Here is a 17,882-nt window from a genome sequence, read left to right on the forward strand (position 1 = left end):
ACTCTGCAAGGAATGAGAGCCTCCTATCACTTCACAGCCTGAAGCAGCAGTTTTAAAATGAGACCATGGACTTGATCCTGCATCGAGTGTACTTTGGACTGATATGAGGGACTTTGGGAATGGTTGATGACTGACTGTTAAACCTTACCTGGATCATCTATTACTGTGTGTTTAAGACTTGGGATGGGATTTGTTAAAACTGTAATTGCTGTTATGTTTGAGGGCTTTGAAGGAAATGCTACTGTATTAGTCTGTTATGTATAGGGATTTTGATTTGCTCTTGGGATTTATATCAGGAATGGTCATTTGAAAAGGGGAGGTAGAGATAGAACATTGGGGAAACTGGTATATTTTTTCAATATACCTGAAAGAATGGGAACTCTTAGCTCCTATTTACTTTGCCTTAAGCACTCTTGCCCCACCTCCTCCTCATATCCATACAAGGTCTGGTCTCAGGTATTGCCCCCCCTGCATTCAGTAAATAAGCTGTGGGTGAGCCAATGACGGGATTATTGTGGCCCCATATTTCAGGATCATCATACCCTCTGGCTGCAGGAACACCCAATGACGGGATTATTGTGGGCCCGTTTTCCAGAAGCACACCCCGGAAGTTTGATGCTGGGGTGCTGGGACGGATGCCGCCCACATAGCCTAAGACAGGGGTCCTGCCCTTCTCTGGCCTTCTAAGGTCGGATTACTTGGGTACTGAATGTGGATGCCGGCCACATAGCCTAAGACAGGCCTCCCACCTATTTAATAATAAGGAAAGGGGGATATGCCAGAGACCATGCTCTTCAAGACCATGTCCTTGAACACTGCCAGAGGCCATGTCCTTGGTCGCAGGAGACAAAGAGCTAAGAAGAGCAGCAAACACCCTAAATTCCTGAGATTAGATAATGTGTGTCCCAAGAAATCGGTCATCTCCGCCCAAAATCTACATAACAGTATACTCTAGGATTTCCGCCACACCTATGGTCCGACATTCTCCTCATTGTAACCCCCCACTCAGAAATCCTATTTAATTAAACTCTCTTCATTCATTAAACAGAGACATTCACCATCTTAAATCTTGAGTTGCCTCTCTGTCTCTCCGATCCTGTCCCCAAGCCGTAGGCTTTACAGACTGATTGTCTTACAGCACCTTCGCTCCCCTTCGGCCCTGGCTCCACTCGATGACCCACTGTTATTGTCCTGCCGGACAGGACAGTGTACCATATGTAACTTAACGAGTGTTGATCCATGAATGTGCCTATACCCATATTTATAAATGGCTTTAAATTTTTGTGCTTAGCCTTTTTAAAAAATATCATTCCTAAGAAGATGTCAAAGGGAAGGGAGATGTCTGCAGTTTAGGTTAATGGAAATGACAGAAAAGTTCATTAGTTCTATATTATAGTGGGATATTAAAAACCAGAAGAATAGACTTTTATGTCAAGTGGGAAAATAATGGCTCAGATGAGGAAATACAGGAAGTTGGCTTAAGCAAGAAAAGGAAAATTGACATGGGTTCATAAGGACCTAAATCCTAGGGACATGATCATGTATATATAATAAAGAAAAAAATATATATATATATAATAAAGGCAGGAATGTTGCAAGCTAAGGGAAAGATAATGATTTTGCCTCTTTGGACTTAATTTTATTCCTCCTACACATTTACACACATACACTCACTTGTTTGTATGGTACAATGGCAGTTGTTTTGGAATGCAGAAACTGGAAGATTCTGGACCCCAAGAAGCCTTAGTAGTTTAGTGGGAGGTTAGCCTCTTTAGGGAATTCTTGTTAAAATTTGACATTGGAGATTAAACAGAGAGACATATAAGTGGTGAAACATATTTCCCAGGTTCCTACTTTGTGAAACTATCTCACCAAGCCTACTTTCTACACATTATTTCTTTTTTCGTATTTTTTTAAAGTAAGTTTGTTTTCTATACTGGCTGAGTATTCTCAAAAAGAAATTAGCTGCTCTAAGAAAAATAAATACATAAATTAATTCTGAGGGCACCATCAGAAAATGGCCTAGCTCTATGTTCTAAAGAGGTTGGCACCTGGGACAAAAATTCCAGCTAGAGATTGAACATTTTCTAACAAAGACTCTGAAAGGAAACACCAGGCCATTTTTGGGGGAGAAAATTTCATTTTAGGATATTTTCACCTAAAAAGGATTTTTGCTAGTATGGTGACTATAAGGATTGCTATTTTCTAAAAGAGCTGGAAAAAAATAACCTATGTGCTTTAAATTGAAAGAGTATGCCTGGGATCATTATGAGAAATGAGGAAGAACTTGCTAAAGAAGCTAGCTAAAGCTAGTAACTGAAATACACAGAAACACCAGAACCATAGACTCAGTGGAGCCATGCTTAGCAGCAACTACAAGACAAACAAAGTAATATCCAAGTAGAGATTAGATGTCATCTAGAAAGGGGGCAAGCACTGAGAAAGCAATGTAATGACATTACTGGAAGTCAAAAGCTCTGCAAAATCTGTTTTTTCTCTACAAATATATACCTCAGCCTCACAATTCATATTTCCTTCTCTCTCGCTCTCTCTGTCATATATATAAAATATGTTTATATTATATATATGCAGACCATTTTCTGGACACTGTAGATATATATATATATATATATATATATATATATGTATATATATATATATGTATATATATATATATATAGAGAGAGAGAGAGAGAGAGAGAGAGAGAGAGAGAGAGAGAGATTTGTAGACTCAGACTCATATATATATGTGTGTGTGTATACACACACACACACACGTATATATATGAGTCTACATTGTCTATAGAAGATGATCTGCATAGTTGTGAGACAAATATGTCTCAGGTTTATGAGGAATTTCTTTTCTTACTATGCTACTTCATTAAATGCTTTTACTATAAAATAGTTATATCTACTGTCTAAATGATAAAGGTAAATGCATTGGTAGGGGCTCATAAGCTCTGGTTTTGAATGGATAGAGACTCAAAGTACTTTGAACCTGGACTACTCTTGTCTTAGAGGAACCATTCTGTAAGGTGTGTGTGGAGGTACCCCAAGTGCTACATATTTTTTTTTTAATGGTAGGAGGATAATGAGAAATTCCTTAAAGATCTCTGTAGTCACTAGTCATGAGTAAAGCAGTGTTCTAATTTCCCAGCCTTCCTCCCCACCACTACTCACTTGGTCTTGATCTCCAAGTCATCATGGCTGGAATGACACATTTCACTGAATCGTGACACAAAGAAATCATAGCTCCGATGATAGGAGGGAGTGTCCTCTTCTATGTTGGCAAACTTCACAAACTTCTCAGAGATAGGTGAATATAAAGAAAAAGAGGAAGAGAAGTTAAGAAATTAGAACTAAACTCTCCCTTCCTTTTCAGGAGTCTCTTGATTCTCATCTCTATCAAGAAGACTTCAAAAGAAAATAGTTAAGAGCTATACAGATGGAGAAATTGAGTCTCAAGGAGATTTATTCTTTTATTATATATTCTTTTGTTCATTAATTGCTTCATAGATATAATTCTCTATCCCATCCCCTCAACTGACTATAAATGTTTTGTGGGACTATAAATGTATCTTTTATGGTCTACAGTATCTAACAGAGGGCCTGGCACAAGGAAAGCATATACCTATTGACTGATGAATGAGTAAAAGTGACATGGTAACAGATAGGTCTCCAAATCCTACTTGGCTTTCAAGGTCTAGACTAAGCCCCATGTGATCCAGGAAGCCTTCCTTCCCTGAATGCTGCAGCCCAATACTAATGACTTTGCTTCCCAGACTCCTCTTACAGGATTCCATAGCAAGTTGCTATGGACAGCTTTGTAGTTTTTCCAATAGACAGACACACATATAGAATACATACATACATATATACATACTATCTCTCTTGACTAGATTAGAGATTCTTTAAGGACATAGACTAGTGGTCTTGTACTTTTTTCCCCTTAGCTCCTACATTGCTCCAGGTAGAGTGGATCTGTTTAGCCAATGCTAAATGGTCAAAGGATTAGAAATGTGAAATACTTCTCAATTACTTGTACTGATGGAGGGTCAAAGTGATAAAGACTGTCCCAACCACTGCATAATCCATGTGCACATTCAGTACTACAGTTATTAACAGAGTTTGTAGAATTATTTTGTTTTCAGGAATCAAATGTCTTTCCCTGGCATTCAAGACTTTCTACCATCCTACTCTAACCTACACTTATCAACTTAAACCACACTGCTCTTCTTCACATACCCTACTATACACATGAAGCTCATGGAATTCCCTATATCTGGATTGCTTCTTCCTTCCCCCTTATCTCCAAAGTAAGAGAAAGAATACCGGAATCTAAGGACCCAAGTTCAAATCCCATCTCAGACCTTGTGTGTGTAATCTCTTAGACTATTATTCATCAACAACGTGAAGAAAGGTACACTAGATGACCATTGAAAACATTCCCAGATGTTGGAAGGGATGTGAGAAAACAGGGACACTGATACACTGTTGGTGGAATTGTGAACATGTCCAGCCATTCTGGAGAGCAATCTGGAATTATGCTCAAAAAGTTATCTAACTGTGCATACCCTTTGACCCAGCTGTGTTTCTACTGGGCTTATACCCCAAAGAAATACTAAAGAAGGGAAAGGGACCTGTATGTGCCAAAATGTTTGTGGCAGCCCTGTTTGTAGTGGCTAGAAGCTGGAAAATGAGTGGATGCCCATCAATTGGAGAATGGCTGGGTAAATTGTGGTATATGAATGTTATGGAATATTATTGTTCTGTAAGAAATGACCAGCAGGATGAATACAGAGAGGTTTGGAGAGACCTACATGAACTGATGCTAAGTGAAATAAGCAGAACCAGGAGATCATTATATACCTCAACAATGATACTGTATGAGGATGTATTCTGATGGAAGTAGATTTCTTCGACAAAGAGAAGATCTAACTCAGTTTCAATTGATCAAGGATGGACAGAAGCAGCTACACCCAAAGAAAGAACAGGGGGAAATGAATGTAAACTGTTGTTTTTCTTCCCAGGTTTTTACCTTCTGAATCCAATTCTCCCTGTGCAACAAGAGAACTGTTCGGTTCTGCACATATATATTGTATCTATACTGTGACCTATTTAACTTGTATAGGACTGCTTGCCATCTGGGGGAGGGAGTGAAGGGAGGGAGGGGAAAATCGGAATAAAAGTGAGTGTAAGGGATAATGTTGTAAAAAATTACCCAGGTATGGGTTCTGACAATAAAAAGTTATAATTATGAAAAAAAACAAAGAAAACATTCCCAGATCTAGAATGATGATCTTCTAATCCACTCGTGAAAATTCCATTTCTCTCTCTTGACTCAGCTTAAATACTCCCACCTCCAGGAAGCTGAGCACAGGTTGAGAAAAAGGGAAACATTTCCCAGCTGAAAGTCACCTTATTTGTACCTCTCTTATGCAATTGGGATGTTCCATTCTGTATTTCAGTTCTTACCTCTTTCTAGATTTTAATCAATCAACATGCATTTATCAAGTGCCTACTATAAAAAGCAAACAGATCCTGCCTTCTAACCAGGGCATAAGCTCTCTGAGGACAAGAGTCCTATCTTCGGTATCTACTCCTGCTCCCTAGGAACTAATGTCGGGCTTCTTACCATAATAAGTGTCTGGAGAATGAAATCCACACACATTCTTGAGAAGAGGAATGGGGGAAGGAATAAGTATTTATTAAGCATCTTATTATGTACCAGTACCTTTTACAAATATGATCTCATTTGATCCTTACAACAACCCTGAGAAATAGATGCTAATTAGCCTCATCTTATAATTGAAAAGATGGAATTTAAGGAAATATAAAATTAGGAAATTGAGGCACAAAAAGATTGAATGACTTGTCATGTATAAATATATGTATGTATGTATAAAACTAATATTGAGGCCAAATTTCAACTAAAGTCTTCTTGGTTCTAGAATTTTTATTGATAGCAGCTCGTGTTCAGTCATTTCAGTCTGGCCAGCTCTTTGTGACCCCATTTTGGGGAGTATTCTTAGCAAAAATACTAGAGAAGTTTGTCATTTCCTTCTTTAGCTTATTTTACAGATGAGCAAACTGAGACAGGCTAAGTGCCTTGCCCAGACTCATACAGATAATAAGTGTCTGAGCCACATTTGAATTTGAATTTTCTGACTCCAGGCCTGGCACTCTATCCACTGCCCAACCTAGTTACCATTGACAGCAGTGCTAAGGTCTAATCACTCTTTCTGACTCCCTCTGTTCAAATTATTCTTCTAATACCAATAACCTGCAAATATAAAACAAAATCAAACCTTCTTCTGATACGAACAAGCCAACTTAGGGCAGGTCACTTATAGCCTTAGTTTTCTCGTTGGTAAAAGGAGGGGGTTGATCTGTGTGGGAACTGAATGCGGATCACATGGTATTTTCACTTTTTGTTCTCATTTGCTTGCATTTTGTTTTCTTTCTCATTTTTCCCTTTTTGATCTGATTTTTCTTATAATTTTCTACAATTATCATTGTAGAAATGTGTATAAAAGAATTGCACATGTTTAACATATATTAAATTACTTGCCATCTAGGGGAGGGGAAAAGGAGAAGGAAGGGGAAAAAATTGGAATACAAGGTTTTACAAGAGTGAATGTTAATAATTATCCATGCAGATGTTTTGAAAATAAAAAGGTTGAATGAAAAAAAAAAGAAAAAAGGAGGAGGCTGAAGGCTTCTTTCAGGTCTTGTGACCCATTTCTGGCTCACGCTCATTAATTTTATTCCATCATTAATGCCATTTTTTTGGAGCCAACTTTCCAGCATTAACCTCTTTGTTGTCTCATACCTGTCACTGCCGATTCCTACTTTCTGCATGGCTTTCATTCAAGTAGCAAAAATGCCAGAAATCTATTTTAGAGTGATGACAGTTTGCCAAGATGTCCAGAGTTTGAGAGCTCAGGACTCTGAAGAGTGAAACACTCAAAAAACCATCTAAGCTCTAGAGTCGGCCCTTGCAAAATTCAAAATTTCAGTACTCTCTTGAGTGTTAAGCTTGCTTAGGACTGCAGCCATCTGACTGGCCCAGCCAAAGCTGAAAGGGACAAAGGAGACCAAAAAAAAAGATATTTTTCAGCTTTCTGGAATCAGGGTGGCTTGTGGTCTATCTGAAAATCTGATTCACTGTGTTACTCATCTGGGATCTTGAGGGAATAACTGAGTTTCTGCAGAGAAAATGTGCCCTTTTTTGTTGGTTGGCTTGTTTGAGACTAAGCAAGCTGAGACTGGGTATTCTCCTTAAGCAAGAAGTCAACTTATAATTGAAATCCCCTGATTTCATGAAAGCATGTTCTGCTTGCTCACGGCAACTTTATTCACTTATATGCATTTTTTCAACTCCAGTCAAAGAAGGCTATAATCCCTCTCCTGAGTGCACCTATGCTCTTCAATTTAATTATAGTTATCCCTTCCACACTGTGGGACTTAGAGGCATAGGGCCTCCATAATCTGGAAAATTTGAATAGAGGTTTTTTGGCCCTCTTTTTGTACCAGAAAAGTCTAAATTATGGATGGTATTAAAAGATAAAATATGTTGACATAATACAAGATTATATATAAATTTTATGCATTTCTGAGTTTCTAATCTTTTTCTGTGTCACCTGCTGACCTTCTGCAAAACCTCAGAAAATTCCCATTAAATTTCTTATGCCAACACACAATATTTTGAAACCCTGATGGGGAAAGTCATGATGTGGAAGAGATAATTCTATTCAATTTAATAAACATTTGAATCTTCAACCCCTTCATTAATCAACAAAATTTTATTAGGCCTATTATGATTCATCAGGGATATAAAAACAAGTCCTCAAGAAACTTCCATTCTACTGGAAGGAAGGAGGAAGAAAACAAATTATCCCCAAGTAAATATGATGTATATACAAAGCAATTTTGCCAAGTAATTGATGTCACAGTGAATAGAGGGCAGATCTAGAGGCAGATTTAATCTAGAGATTAAATGATTAAGTTAATTGATTTGCTCAGGGTCACAGAGGCACAAAAGCTTCAGGAGAAGACTATGAATTTAAGACTATATCTTATGATTATAAAATCAGTATTCTTTTCACTAAATCCAACAGGGAGAAGTGAAAAGAGAATTTCTTAGATTGGGAGCAAATAGTTAAGCCTTCAGTTTCCCCTTCTGTTAAATGGGGATAATAATTACCCACTTTTCATGAATCTTATAGAGTCATGGTCATTTTTAAATCTCAGTGTTATGTGAAGCAAATTGTTGGTATAGTTTTACAAAACAGTAATAGATTATTTATGCTTATGTTTAGCTTCCCAGAAGATCTAGTCCTCAGTCTCCTGCCATAATTCAAAGCTCTTGGGAATTCTACCTTTTCTTTATAGATGCTAGCCCTTTAAGACTTATAGATATATGAAAGGCATAAAACCTAAAAGAGATCATATAGTTTGGGCTTAGGAGCATTCATCTCAACCCTTTTTTGTAGGGCTATTTGTATTGACTGTTTTGTTCTTGCCTTTTTCAATTTATACCTTAGAACCTAAACTTAAAAAAAAAAAAAAGAGAACCTAAACTTTCGGCTTAGTTGCAATTCTAGTTTCTGCTCCTTTCTCCTCTCCTGCATATTTCCATCTAGATGTAAAGCAGAATGGTTCATGAGAAAATTGTACTGGGTCCTGGAAGACATTTCTGACTCTGGTACTTACTAGCAGCCATGTAACATTAGGCAGATCCCTTAACATTTGAATTTCAATTTTCTTATCAGCAAATGAGGATATTGGAGTAGATTATTTCCTAAATTCTCTACCAGAATACAATATGATTTTTATAATATATTATAATGTATTACTTTTACATTTCAATTTTTAAATTTTTTTAACATTTTAACTTTTTTAAACATTCTTTATATTTTATATATCTTTTCTTAACATTATCTATATTTCCAAATATATTTATTCTTCCCTCTTCCAAAAAGCAATCCTTTATTTTAAAAAATAGAGAAAAAATATTCAGTGAAATTAACCAATAAATCAAAAAAATCAGATATTATTTGCGATGTTCTACACTCATATTTATATAGAACCATATATACACCCATATCTATACTGAAGCAAGTAGAGATGCTATATTATGAGTCCTTTTCTATACCCAAAGAAATGATGTTCTTGACATCAGTCTAGGCAAAAAGTCTCATTCCTGACCTCTCTTGGACCACTATGGCCTGCTATTACCCAACACAATCTTAGAACCATCAACATTTCCCTCTCCTTCATCTCCCATATTTAATCATTTACTTGGTAATGATTAAATATGGGATTAATTAACAATAATTAAAAATCTTGTTTCCTCTTATACATTCTGTCCACTTCATTCATACATCAGACTACTGTGCTACATTGGTGAGTTTTTTAAAACCATTCCCTTCCCCCATTTTAAAAATCTTTATTATAAAGGCTTTCTCTTTGGTAGAGGAAGGAAGGAAGAATACTTTGGATAATGTAGGTGATGTCTTTTATCACCTCTAAGAGAATAACAGTGATCTCATTGGGATCTAGATTCAAATCCCTGGTCTTCTACTGACTAGCCTAATCTTGCCTAGCATCATTTGCATGTGAAATAAAGAATTATAATAACTATCGACTTTGTACTCTGCTTATAAGGATTAAATGAGGCAATGTATATAAAGTGCTTAGTAAATCTCAAAGTGTTTTATAAATGTCAACCACTGATATTAGTGATGCTCAAATAAGACAATGTACACAAAATCCTTTGTTAACTTTAAAACTGTATGGATCCCTAGCTACTGTATATAAATGTCAAAACATTTGTGCACAGGTAGCTCCAAGGAAAAGAAAGAAAAGGGAGAAAAGGGTTTCATTAGCAGTTAAAAAATATAGAAAAATTCCTTCTGCTGGCTGGGGAAAAATAAAATATGGAATGCTATTGTTCCCAAGGAGAATGTGTTTTCTCCATAGAAATAATCTAGAAAGGTCATCATGCTGGAAGTTGGAAAGAGAGATATTGAAATGTTGTGGGGGCTTTTCTTCTTTCCTGGCAATACCTTCCTTGTGGTAATCAAATAAAGGACAAACTAAAAGAGCAGGATAGGGGCTAGAAAAGCTTCTAAGGCTAATTTAATGCTAAACCATTGCAAAGCTAGTAGAGGTCAGCACAAATTGCTTGGAGGAAAGGGGTGTTAGGAAGATTTTTAAAAAATTTTAAAGCTTTTTATTTTCAAAACATATGCATAGTTTTCAACATTCATCCTGATAAAACTTTTGTGTTCCAATTTTTTTTTCTCCCTTCCTTTCTCCTATCTCCTCCCCTAGACAGCAAGTAATACAATATATGTTAAGCATGTGCAATTCTTCCATACACATTTGTTAGGAAGATTTTTAATACAAAGCTAACCAAAGGAATGAAAACAAGGCTTCCTTTTTTTTTTTAAAGAGAAATTAGTTAATTACTAAAAATGCTGAAGAGTTAATATGTTAGGCTATATCCTGTATCTCTTCGTCTTCTGAATTTATTTCTTTTAAAGTCTTCCCTAAGCATAATCATTAATAAAATATTTGCTTAAGATTTTTAAAAATATAAATATTTTAATCAAGAGTATATCACGTATTAAAATGAAGCAATTTTTTTTGCTATACATGTACATTCATTTTTTATGTATTTCCACATGAATAATATTGAGAGAGAAAAATCAAAATGAAATGGAAAAACCTTGAGAAAAAAAAGAAGAAAAAAATGAACATGGCATGTACTGATTTATATTAAAGTAAATCTTATGCAAAAGTATGGGGCCTCTAGGTGGTACAGTAGATAGAGTGTGGAGTCAGTAAGACGCCTTCCTTTTTGAACTCCTGTGTTCAAATCTCAACTCACTTATTAGCTTTGTAACCCTGGGCAAGTCATTGAAGCTTGTTTGCCTCAATTCTTGATCTATAAAATGAACTGGAGAAGAAAATGCAAATTACTCCAGTATCTCTGCCAAGAATATCCCAAATGGGGTCACAGAGAGTCAGACATAACTGAACAACAACATCGTGTACCAGGCTCAGTACTAAGCACTTTATAAATATCTTATTTGATATTTGATATAAATTATCTCATTTTATTCTTGAAACAGCCTTGTGGAGTAAGGCACTATTGTGTTTTCCATTTTATAATTGAGGAAACTCAGGCAAACAGAGCTTAAGTGACAAAGCTAGTGAGTGTCCACAGTCATATTTGACTTCATTCCCAGAATTTTATTTACCTATTGTGCTACCTAGTTATTTCCTGACTTCTTGCCCAGAATTCTAGCTACATAATATGACTGGAGGGCTGCAACAACTTAAGAGCAGTGGGCCACAGATTAGAGATCCCTGAACTAGGTCGCCTTTATAATCCTTTCCACCTTTCTAAATACTAATTATTGATATGTTCATTCACAATCAAAGAAATCCCCCAACCCACTCACCCCCAACTCTGGGAGCTCTTTATGTCAAAGAAATCACAGAGGCTTAGCCCCCTACCTCTATTAAGAGCAGGAATTGTTTCACTTTTGATTTGGTTTTCTTAATAGCTAGCCAGTGCCTGATATGTAGTCAGTGCTTAATAAATAATTGTTGAATAATATTTTTATCTTTTTTTGCATGCTTCTTTTCTTTCTCATTTTTTTCTCTTTGATCTGATTTTTCTTGTGTAGCATGACAAATGTGGAAATATGCTTGGAAAAACTGCACATTTTTAATCTATATTGGATTATTTGCTGTCTAGAGGAGTGGAGTGGGTGAAATTTGGAACACAAGGTTTTGCAAGGATAAATGTTGAAAACTATCTTTGCATGTATTTTGAAAATAAAAAGCTATCATTAAAAATATTTGTTGAATGATTATTATTGGTGATTATTTTATGTGAGAGAATGGTCATTAGATAGGCCAAGGTCATAAGACCTTGCCTGCAGGTTTGTAAGTATGTGTGCATGTGTGGATGTAGCCTTATCAACATTTGGTGGTCAATTTGTTGATCACTTAACCTTTTTCCTATTCCCTTTCTCAACCATTGGTTTCCTCAATTCTTACTTATTTATTCAACCTATTACTAACCCAAACAATGATGGAATGAAGTAAATTAATTACTTGTCCCAGGCAAAATAATAGTTTGGTTGATGGAAAGAGTACTTGATTTGCAGTCTACTTTGACTTTAACTCAAATCTTCTCTCTGCTCCTTACTGCCTCTCTGATCTTGGACAAATACTTCAACCTTTTTGGACTTTCAGTTTCCTCATCGGTAGGGGTTAGATTAGATAACATCCCTGGACCCTAAATTCTATGATTTGCTTACAGCTGAAACATGTATTAACTCAGAAAAACTTAACCAGAAGTCTAAGCCTTTTATATTTGTTATTGTTGTTCAGCTGTTTTTCAGTTGTATTTAACTCTTCATGACCCCATTTGGGAGTTTTATTGTCAAAGATACTGGAATGGTTTGTCATTTCCTTCTCCAGTTCATTTTACAGATGAGGAAACTGAGGCAAACAGGGTAAAGCGACTTGTCCAGAGTCATCTAACTAGCAAAGGTCTGAGGCCAGATTTGAACTCAGGAAGATGAATCTTCTTGACTTCTATCCACTGTGTATCTCTCTAGGTACAGATAGATATCACAAAGTTAGGAAACCTGCCCAAATATTCATAGGGACCATTTGCATCCAACTTGTGGCAAAGCAATCCAAGCTTGTATTGCTCAGATCAGCCACAGCTGATCACATTTACTTGACTCTGACATAGAGATGTCATTTTGGTTCTTTTCAAGAATGAACTTAACTGATTTATTTGGTATATAATTGAAACTTAAATGATTGTTCCCTTTCTCTCCTACACCCATTTTATTGAGATGAATATGTAATTTGATCATCATGCCCTTGTAAGGCAAAAACAAAGACATAGAAATGGTAGTAATAGAAACTGAGTGAGAGAATCTTAAAACAAAGCGAATCTAGCCCCAAACTTTCTCCCCTATCCTTGTCATATTAAAGATGAATAGACAGATATGGAGTGACTTGTCCAGCTTGTTAGCAACAGTCTGAACTAAATTCTAGTTCTTATAACCTTACAGTAGATTTTTTTTCTCCAATACTGTCTTAGTACATATATTTCATGGACAAGTATCCCAAGGACATTCATCTATTTAACTTCAAAAAGGATGGGTCAGTCATCACTTCCCAATTTATTATGGATATGGCAAACAAGAGTTCCTTTAAGTCTCAACTAAAAGCCCACCTACTATAGGAAGCCTTTCCCAATCTTTCTTAATTCCAATGCTTTCCCTTTGTTAATCACTTACTCTTTATCCCACAGGTAGCTTGCTTCTTTATATTGTCTCCATAATCAAATTGTAAGCTGAAATTTTCATTTTTTTTTTAAAATTCCCAGCATTTAGCACAATACCTGGCACATAGCAGACACTCAATAAATACTGATCAGTAAGTGTACCCTGATCAGGGTCAGGAAATGGAGAACTGAACTTGGTGATGAGAAAAAAAATTTTTAAAGAAATCTGAGCAAGTGTCTTGCTCCTTACCTTTCATGGTATCTGGAACACCCAAACAAGCTCTGTGCCTTACCCAACTCTCCCATTCCCACTTCCTTCAGGTTTTGCTTACTGAATTTGTGCCTAGGATCTGCAGATTGGGCTTCTCAGACTCCAAAAGCTTGGCCACCATCTTGAGGAAGCTTTCTACAAAAAGGTTGATGCTCTGACAATGGCAGGCCATAAGCAGCTGGTCCAGAGCCTCCATTGCGATGCACACATAGCTGGAGAAAAGAAGTATCAAGGATATTACTGCACTCTAGATGCTCTTTTCAATGCCTTCAATGCCCCAATAGATTTTGTCCTGGTCTTGGAAGTGTGAAGTAGTTCCCAGGTGACAGTAGGTTTACATATGTCTTCCTATTCCAACTCCAATAGATGAGACATACTACTTGATAGAGATACAGAGGATTACAGGAATCAGAAATATTAACTCTAAATGTCTTCCAATATCATTCAAGATCATCTCAAAGAATTTGAAAATCATGGTATTATTGAAGGGAACATTTACATTGTTTTGATTATGGAGGCATCTGAGTAATTCCTAACATTTACATGCCAATCAAAGAAATTCTAAGTTAAAATTTAAAGGAATGGAAGAATCATACAACTTAGTTTCTTCCTGTAACAATCAACTTGACGGCCGAGATGGTGTCAGGATGTCTACAACCATTCCCTTGCCCAGGATTCAAGAAATGTGAAATATAAAGACCCTGACCCACAGGAAAGTAGTCATTATGATGATGGTAGCATTTCTATAGCACTTTAAAGTTTACAAAGTACTTTACTAGTATTCAACTGAGCCAGTTGTAAAAAAATATTGATAAATGGTTAAATAACATGAACAAGCAGTTTTCAGAGGAAGAAATCAATGTTATCAATAGTCATATCAAAAAATGCTTTAAACTGCTAATAATTAGAGAAACTTCATTGAAACAACTCTGAGATACTAACTCACACCCATTAAATTGATTAACATGAGGGAAAAGAAAAGTGACAAATGCTGGAGATGTGGAAAAACAGTTACTATCGTAGGTGGAGTGGGGAACCGGTCTAACTATTTTAGAGAACAATTGGAACTGTGCCTGAGGGGCTATAAAACTGTGCATATAACTTGGACCAGCAATATTTCTACTAGTTATGTATCTCAAAGAGGTTTTTTTTAAAAAAAGAAAATGACCCATTATACACAAAAATATTCATAGTAGATTTTTTTTTGTGATGGCAAAGAATTGAAAATGGAGGGGATTCACATCAATTGGGGAATAGCTAAATCAGTTGTAGTATATGATTATAATAGAATACTACTGCTCTATAAAAAATGAACAGGATTATTTCAGAAAAACAGAAAGATTTACATGAGCTGATGTAAAGTGAAGTGAACAGAATATTATACACAACAACAGCAGTCCTGTAATGATCATCAACTGTGAAAAACTTAGCTCCTCTATCAATATAATGATTCAAGACAACTCCAAAAGATTCATGATGAAAAATACTATCTACTTCCAGACAAAAAATTGATGGACTCTGAGTGTAAATTGAAGCATATATTTTTTCTTTATTTTCTTTTTTTGTTTTTTTTTTCATAGCATGACTAATATGAAAATGTTTTACATGACTTCATTTGTAAAACTTCATTGCCTTCTCAATGATTAGAGGAAGAGTGGATGGAAAAAGGAAATTTGAAATGGAAAATTTCCTGGAAAAATAAATATATAAATACATGAGATGACAAAGGAAATGTTATATTGTAATATGTTTATCAAAATATTCTTTTAAAATATATATTTATAAATTCCTGGTAATGCACTACTTGATTAGAAGTGCCTATAATGCAACAAAATATTCATAGCAGCAATTTTTTGGAATAACATTTTGCTTTTTTCCAACAATTACTTATAGAAACCAATTTTAATATTTAAAAAAAACTTCCAAATTCTTTTCTTCTCTCTCCTTCCTCCCTAAGACTGTAAGCAAATTAACTTAGGTTATACCTGTACAAACATACAAAACATATTTCCATATTAGTCATATTGCAAAAGAAAACACAGACCCCCCTTCAAAAAAAAGTGAAAAATAGTATGCCATTAGATTAAGTAGATTCTATCAATTATTTCTTGGGAGATGGATAGCATTTTTCATCATGAGTCCTTTGGAATTGTCTTGGATCATTGTATTGCTGAGAATAGCTAAGTTATTCACAGTTGATCATCTTACAATATTACTCATACTGTGTACAATGATCTCCTGGTTCTGCTCACTTCACTTTGCTTCAGTTCATAGAAATCTTTCCGAGTTTTTCAGAAATTATCCTGCTCATCTTTTCTTATAGCATAACAATATTTCATACATCATATACTATAATTTATTCAGCCATTCCCCACTTGATAGGTATTCCTCAATTTCAATTCTTTGCTACTACAAAAAGAGCTGCAGAGTAACATTCTTTGTGTTTGCAAAAAACTAAAAACAAAGGAGATACCTATAAAACAGAGTTTGATTAAACAAGTTATGGTACTTGAACATAATGGAATATTACTATGCTATTAGAAATGACAAATATAAATATAGAAAATCATGCAACCATAAACAAGTATAAAGTGAGATAAGCAGAATCAAGCAAACAATATACATAGTAACTATCATAATGTAAGTGGGAATCACAGTCATAAAATAATCAAAAGTAAATGGTGGAAATGAGGTCAATTCTAATAGACTTGCAATGGAGAGAGCAATCTGGATCCAGAGAAAAGACTATGGGAACTGAATGTGTTGATGCAAAGTGAAGTGAGCAGAATATTATACACAATAACAGCAATCCTATAATGATAATCAATTGTGAAAGACTTAGCTACTCTGATCAATATAATGATTTAAGAAATTCCAAAAGATTCATGATCACATATTTTTTGTTGCTGTTTTCTTGCTTATTTTTTTCCCTTTATAATCTGATTTTTCTTGTGCAGCATAATAATGTGAAAGTACGTTTAGAAGAATTGTACATGTTTAACCTGTATTGGATTACTTGCTGTTTAGGAGAATGGAGAGAGGGGAGGGAAGGAGAAAAATGGAACACAAGGTTTGTGAATGTTGAAAACTATCTTTGCATGTATTTTGAAAAAGTGAAAACTATTATTTAAAAAAAATAAATGATGGAGATCATAAAGAATAATAATGGTTTCCAAGGACAACTCTATTTCATTCTTTTGCAGAGATGGGGTGGTACATGAGAGTGGCACATTTTGTGTATATTTTCACATTTTTTTCCCTATGAACTAATCAATTTTTCCCTCTAAAATATTATTTGTTACATGGAAAGAAGAAGGGTAAAGAGTACTAGAAGAAATTTTTGTCACATACACATACAAAAAAACACTCACACACACCCTAACAAATATCAGCAACAAGAGAAAAAAAAAAGGAAGGAAGGAAGGAAGAAGGAAAAACAAGAACAACAAGAAGGCAGACAGTGGCATTGGTTCAAAATTCCCTGGCTAAGTTTCTTTTTTTCTTTTTTAAGAGATCTGAGCTATCTGAATCATCCCCCCGAGTCCTTATAAATTTCAAGAAGGCAAGAAAAATTATTGTTAATTAAATGTTGAATGTGTACACTAGCTAGCATGCTGTCGCTTTTCTTTATGTGTTCTAAGTACGCTTTACAACACATTAGGGTGTCTCATATAATCAATACATATCTACATTTATGCCCATTTTATTAGACTGGGAGTATAAATGTACTCTTTTAAATGATAATTGGGGTTTATAGTTGTGGTATCTTTGCATTTACGTTCATTCTATTCATGATTTATTTGATGCAAAAGCCTTAGTCATGAATGCAACCTCCAATTATAATAATGTTCCTGTGGAGAAATAAGGTTTGATTTATATTTTACTTTCTAGGAACTCACATTGGAACAAGATGGGAATTACTTGTGCAGGCACCAGAATATAAGGTGGGAGAAAGAAAGGCAAGATAGGCACCAAGATCTGGGAACAGGTATAGGATCAGAAATTCAGAGAGAAAGAACGAGCAGAATATAGAAAAAAGGAAGACTGATTTTCATCTCAGGAACTGCTCCCCAATCATGAAATAGCCATTTGTATTTATTACATTGATAATTCACTTAAAAAAGGGGCTCTCCCCTAGGAACTCCAACTTTTAAGTATACCTGTCTCTTCCTATACCCCAATTCTCAATTTTACCAATCTTGTCAAATTAGTTCAGTTTCAATCTTACTTCTTTTTATCTTCTCAATTTCCTCCATCCATCAGCAATGTTGATTGGGATATATA

At 35.3% G+C, this 17,882-nt stretch overlaps 1 protein-coding gene across 1 annotated transcript in view; it reads right to left on the minus strand.

The window, feature by feature from the left end:
- EFR3B (EFR3 homolog B) overlaps positions 1-17,882 on the minus strand; it is a 124,101-nt gene that overhangs the window by 40,761 nt on the left and 65,458 nt on the right. The window contains exons 4-5 of the mRNA XM_051976356.1: positions 13,660-13,810; positions 3,181-3,302 (exon numbers count right to left, since the gene is read on the minus strand). Coding sequence (XP_051832316.1) covers positions 3,181-3,302; positions 13,660-13,810 — 273 coding nt within the window. The remainder of the gene's footprint in view (positions 1-3,180; positions 3,303-13,659; positions 13,811-17,882) is intronic.

The sequence above is a fragment of the Antechinus flavipes genome, chromosome 2 (assembly GCF_016432865.1).
Source record: "Antechinus flavipes isolate AdamAnt ecotype Samford, QLD, Australia chromosome 2, AdamAnt_v2, whole genome shotgun sequence".
Taxonomy (NCBI): Eukaryota; Metazoa; Chordata; class Mammalia; order Dasyuromorphia; family Dasyuridae; genus Antechinus; species Antechinus flavipes.